General features: G+C 40.9%; 1 protein-coding gene across 2 annotated transcripts; it reads right to left on the minus strand.

The window, feature by feature from the left end:
• Positions 1-333: 333 nt before the first annotated feature.
• Positions 334-3192, minus strand: LOC124254803. Of its 2 annotated transcripts, none has more exons than XM_046688657.1 (3): positions 2916-3192; positions 2132-2440; positions 334-812 (listed from the first exon to the last, which is right to left on the minus strand). In XM_046688657.1, the coding sequence occupies exons 1-3, from the start codon at positions 3154-3156 to the stop codon at positions 637-639; spliced, it is 726 nt and encodes a 241-aa protein (XP_046544613.1). In that variant the 5' UTR covers positions 3157-3192; the 3' UTR covers positions 334-636. The 2 variants fall into 2 exon arrangements, with proteins under 2 accessions (XP_046544613.1, XP_046544612.1); XM_046688656.1 differs by having other exon boundaries at positions 2844-3192.
• Positions 3193-6536: the final 3344 nt, after the last annotated feature.

Raw genomic sequence — 6536 nt, forward strand, 5'->3', positions numbered from 1 at the left:
GAAACGTTTCTGGAACCATACAAAATCACGTGAATAAAACATTTTTTTTCAACATTTCCAAAACATCTCGAAAAAACATTTCAGGAAAACATTTTAAAAACCTTATAGTTAAACGTTTTTGAAAATGTTTCTAAAACATTTCTGGAACCATACAAAATCACATGAATAAAACATTTTTTAAAACATTTCCAAAACATCTCGAAAAAACATTTCAGGAAAACATTTTAAAAACCTTATAGTTAAACGTTTTTGAAAATGTTTCCAAAACATTTCTGGAACCATACAAAATCACATGAATAAAACATTTTAAAAAATGTTTCTGGAACATTGTGTCGTATCCCTCGGATTTTTTACAGAGGTATACAGTTCATTAATACATGTCTGATCATCTTGGGGGACAATCTTTTGTACAATAACAGCTATCTCCTTCTTAGGCATGCCTGCGGATGCTGCAGATTCTTCGTCAGATTCATCACTTGGCGGCGAAGGAGATATGTTTTCGGCGTTAGTGACGACGTCTCCGGCACAGGCATAGCCTTCTGCATCGATCACAACTACCTTGCGGTATCCACCTGGACCCGATGCTGGTGGTATGGAGTTATTCACCTCCACGGTAGCATATGCAGCACTGACGGGTTACCCCACAGTTATGCACGGAGGAGAACAAGACTTAACTGACGAGCGTTGTTTTATTCGATTTACCTTTCTTTTGACGACAAAAACGATGATGACGATTGAAACGAGGCTGACAACGACAGCAGTAATGATGATTGGAATTGAGGATGTGGCTACTTCATCACGTGCTTTCATTTCTGTAACATAGGGGAGTTTCGAGCTATAGTTAGATATATGCATTAAATTACATCCCAAGGTAAGATGAAATGTGCATCTGGAGAGTGAGTGAGTGAGTGAGCAATATTTAGCGTCACATCGGCAATGTTTCAGACATATGATCAGATATACGATCTGATGATAGCTTTATAATCAGAGTATGGAATAAGAAGTGGTGTTACAGATTTGTTTATTGCTGCCTTAGCAGCATGCACCTGGAGAAGGCTTATAATGGTTGTTAAATGCAATAGTACAATATGATCAATACGACGATTGCTACACACGTGAATGTTTACGAAGTATAAATAACTGCCACCCAGCCGCCACCCGACCGTAACCCGCCGCATATGCAGGAATTGGGACACGCAGCCGCCTTAAAGGCGTATAGTGGATGGAAAGAAGACAGGATATTGTGATAACTGCACAGTAATAAAACATGCAGTTGTTTCGTAAATGGGTAACTTCTGATATTAAATTTGAAACTAAATTGTTTTGATTACAGTCACGACCTGGAAATACACTTGAGAACAAATATACACATCCACACTGAAACAGACAGCGATGTTCCCAGTGTTGAGGGGATATGTTGAGTCGGATTTTTGTGTTACTCAGTGAATACATTCACAATACGAGGGGCTATCAAACAGTTTTGAGCCTAAAATACTTTTGATATGTGAATGAATAAAATAACAGTATGGTATTGAAGAATGGTTTATATCATTCACATAAACGTAATATTTACCTGCGCATGTGAATGATATATACTACTCTAAAATACCATACAGTCATGTTTATCATACACAATGGGCACGATCAGTAAATCTCTGGTGTCATCCGCAATGACATGGCTGGGATATTGCTACATGCGGAGTAAAGCTAAACCCACTCACTCACTCACTCACAATACGCCAAAATGACTCAATACACCTGCACAATAGTGTATATAGGAACGACGAACTATAAATGGACTATGTATTTGTTTTAGGGCTTTACCAATATCTTGATCGATGTACCATTGGCGTATGGAATGACATTTTCAGAAGGGGTTGTTGTATCGATAGTTACAGTTGATTATTCATGAGTGGCAAATTTGGCACTTCGATTCAGGATATTATGTAAGAGTACACTTAAGATGGAACACATTTAACAATTAAGAACAAACCAAATAGCGAACTGTTATCAGCACATGACAGGATCTCAGGACATATAACCATTATTGTGTCTTAGCAGGAGGCATAGTTATACACATCATGTGTTTGTGGTTTTAGGATATCTCACTCAAGAACGACAAATGACTCACTGTTATTGAGTTCGGTTACACCATCGCAGCTGAGATTCCGGTGGTCGTCTTGACAGTTGAATACCAGCCTTACACCACCCAGGTGTGTTTTGGTCACATTAAAGGTTACTGGTTGAAGACCTTGATCACCAACATTTAGAATTTGTTTGACATCCCCGGTCTGCAGTGTGAAGTTTGATTCGGCAGAACAGTAGGAGCCTCGTATGTCGTAATACGCAGTAATGTTCACGGTCAGTGTCACTTCCTCTTGTAGGGTAAGCGTCTCTGTGTCCTTGTCACTGGTGATGTCGCATGTTGGTGTCCTTGGAGCTGTTAAAACAAAGGACTTCATGGAGAGACGAAAACAGTATTATTGAAGACATATTGTTGCGAAGATGTTGTTTCGAGGATGTAAATATCGCAGCACCTCCTGGGTGATAACAGCCATGAGTAAGCCAATTTATGAAAAGAAAGCATAGATATGAACTGCTTACATCATCAGCAAAATACTATTTTTGACGTTCACACGTTATATCATCCTATTAGGTCTCATCGTCTGTGTTAAGTATAACCACTGAAGCCTTCTGGGTTGACGAGGCATGTGGAAATTGTCCTGCCATTTTCCGAACTATATGCTTGCCATCCAATGTGTAATAAAACAAATGTGTGGTATTTTACTTCTATCAACACCAACGGTAATATGCTTGCTTCATTGGGATACCGAAACACTAACCGAGTTTATTCACACCGCCACACGAAAGATCCCGCTGACTGTTGTAGCATGTAAACGCCAGCCCTACTGTACCCAGATGGGAGTCCGTCACATTTAATGTTACTGATGAAGTGTTGTCAGAGACATTTGGTACAGAGTCAGCTTCCATCAGCAGGGTTGTCACATCCCCGGTCTGGAGGGAGACGTTGTTGGCGGTGGAGCAGTAGTAGTCTCGTACGTCCACTGTAAGGGCCAGGTCCTGATACTGGACAAGTACATCAGTGTCCTCCTTACTGGTGATGCTGCATGTGGGTGTCTCTGAAACATTAAACATAGTCTTAGACTGTTAAAATAATAAGTAAAACTTGAGCATTATCATATAATTCAAATAGGAAAAGACTACTGACGTTTGGTGGTGGTGTGTACAGCGAACACTGTTTGGCCGCTTTCAGAGCAAATATGATGAGAAATGTGCCATCTGCGACTCCCTGTAACGTCGTACGGGAAAGAATTGGCCCATAGGTTCAATGTTTCGTAGTCTGATAAAACACTTGCATCCTCTTATACCAGGCATTTGGCAAAAACATTTAACTCTGTCAGGGAGTGAGTTTTAGATATATTTGTGATTTGTCTTCTTTTGCATCTGAATTATAACTCGAACTAGCAGAATCAAAAGAAGTGAATGAGTGAGTGAGTTTAGTTGTGCGACGCTTTTGGCAATATTCCAACAATATCACGTTTGAGGACACCAGAAATGGGCTTCACACATTGTACCCATGTGGGAATTCGAATCCGGGCCTTCGGTGTGACGAGAGCAAGCGCTTTAAGTACAAGGCTACCCCACCGCCCCCAATCAAAAGAAGGAAATTTAAGCCAGAACGCCGGTCTTATTCCCAAGGTTGGCAATGTTTCGGCCGAGTGTAAATATAGAGTGAGTGAGTGAGTTAAGAGTTTAAGTCACACCGTTTGTAAATATCTGATGCGAATTAAACCAGCGACTGATGGCATCAGCCACTGTCTATGCAGTTTGGAAAGAAAGACATGCAGTAAGTCTGAGCACACCATCTCGTTTTCACTTCCTTCAACAAGCATGCTGAAGATTAAACCGATCCAGTATTTTAAAGCGCTGGCCATCTAGATAGCATTCCGCAGTTGAACTTGCATACCCCTCTCAAACACAATATGCTGACTCCGAGCCGACCAGTCCTTGTATAAACATGTTACACCGAGCGACCATCACGGTTACAAGTGCCGCATTTTGATATCTTTTGAAGTAGTGAGTTGAATGAGCATGGCCTTACGGCGTTTTCAGGAATATTGCAGCAATATCACGGCGCGGGACACCAGAAATGGGCTTCATACATTGTACCTATATGTGAGGAATCGAACCCGGATCTGCGGTGTAACGTTGTCCTCCTGAGAGGGTACTTAAGTCCCAAAACAATTGAAGTAAATTTAAACATACTACTATTTTCAACCGTAGTATGTATGTTATTTTAATTTATGTCTAGATTGTCTGAAGTGATGGTGTAAATCCAGCTAGGATCCATGCAGGAAGCAAATGAACTGTAAGTCTCCATGGTCCTAGTATGGTGATCTACCGTCAGATGTTGGCAATCTATAGCCTGTTCTTATATTGTATTGTCATGTATAGTTAAGATGAGTTAGAATTAATTACTAATTTATATCTGTGATAATCTAATTGTTTTGTAGATTCAAACTTCACACCTCAGACTCGGGATGTCACACAATTACTGAACGTCTCGGTCTCAGTAACCTTTAAACCTTTAAAGTGACCGAAACACAAACCTTTACATAGGTGTAAGGCTGGTATTCAACTGCTAAGACGAGCACTGGAATCTCACTGTTATTGAGTTCGGTTACACCATCACAGGTGAGTCATTTACCCTTCTTTAATGTGTGATACTAAAACCACAAACATATGTGTATATCTATAACCCTTGCAAAACACAGTAATGGTTGCGGACTGAACACACTTTACTGTTTGGTTTGTTAATTGGTAAATGTATTCCTTCGGAAGTGTACTTCCTTACATTATGCCTTGAATCTGTACTGAATGTACCATGCTTGAATAATCGACTGGAACTATCGATACAACCTCCTACTGAATGTCATCAATACGCCAGTTACACACCGACCAGGACATCTGTAAAGCTAGATACAATAAACTATACATATAGTCCATGTTTATTTCGCTGTTTCCATAAACACTATTGTTCAAGTGTATTGACATGTTGTGAATGTATTCATTGTGTATGAGTATCACAGATATCCGAATCAACATATCCCAGCTACATTAGGGAACAACGCTGTCGTTTCAGTGCGTATGCGTATGTCAGTTCTAAAATGTATTTTCAGGACGTAACTGCAGAGTCTGCATATTTTAATACTTTGCTCTCATCACAATCTCTTGTCTTCCTTCGATCCACTATATGCCTATAACACGGTTGCGTGTCCCAAATGTTTCATATGACGGCCTGGTTGCAGCTGAGTAAACATTTATTTATACCTCGTACGCATTCCAGAGTATTGCAATCGTGGGATTGATAATAATTTATTGTGGCTTTTAACAGTCATAGATTCGTGATATAAGCCTTCTCCAAGTGCACATTTCATGTTACTTTGGGATCTAATTTACGGCGTATACATAAACTATAACTTAAAACGCCCTGAGCCACAGCCTCAACTCAATCATTATTGCTGCTGTAGTTGTCAGCCTCGTTATTATCGTCGTCGTCGCCATCATCATCGTTTTTGTCGTCAAAAGAAAGGTAAATCGAATAAGACAACGCTCGTCGGTTAAGCCTTGTTCTCCTCCGTACATAACTGTGGCGGAACCCAGAAGTGCTGATTATGCTACCGTGGAGGCCACCATCGGGTTCTAGTGGATCCCGCAAGGTAGTTGTAATGGAGGTTATGCCTTTGGTGGAGATGTCGTCACTAACGCTGAAAACACATCACGTTTGTCGCCAAGGATGGATCTTACGAATTATCTAAAGCTGTAACATGTGCATTCAATGGCATTCCCAAGGGGAACAAACATATATACTAAAGGAAAAAAAGTAACTCTGCATAACATAGTTATAAAAAAAGGCCCCAAATAAACACGTAGAAAAGTACTTTGCATGAAATTTGATGTCACGTATCGCGCGTGGCACGTGCACTTTGTTCACAGTGAACTTCTTGGCAAACGAGGTTCACGCATCTGATATTAAAAATTGAAGAGTTATTATCAATGAAGATTATTCTCTAGGTTCTGAATGTTGTGGAAAACACGTTAATTTCAAACCTGACAGAACACGGCTTACAGAAATTCAGCGTCACCCCGCCGTTGGTATGCTAGAGACAGGAATGGACCAAAATGAAGTGGCCAGACATTTTGATGTCCATCGAAACACGATCTCATCTTCGTGGAGACGTGTTCAGCATACAGGGAACTCGAGAGATTTGGCGGACCGGCCGTCCACGCGTGACGTCACGTCAGCAAGACAACCACATTCGACTGACCCATCTAGGGCATCGATTTGAAACTGCTAGTTTGACCGCTCGGACCATTCCTGGTCTACGTCCAAACAGTTCCAGGGCTGTACGGAACAGACTGAGAAAGCACAACATCCGAACCCGACGGCATTCAATACGGCCTTCAATACGTCCATACGTTCCAACGTCACCGATAGCACGTCTTGCCCTGTG

Source organism: Haliotis rubra, unplaced genomic scaffold (genome assembly GCF_003918875.1).
Source record: "Haliotis rubra isolate DU_JTF1 unplaced genomic scaffold, ASM391887v1 Scf583, whole genome shotgun sequence".
In the NCBI taxonomy this organism is placed as follows: Eukaryota; Metazoa; Mollusca; class Gastropoda; order Lepetellida; family Haliotidae; genus Haliotis; species Haliotis rubra.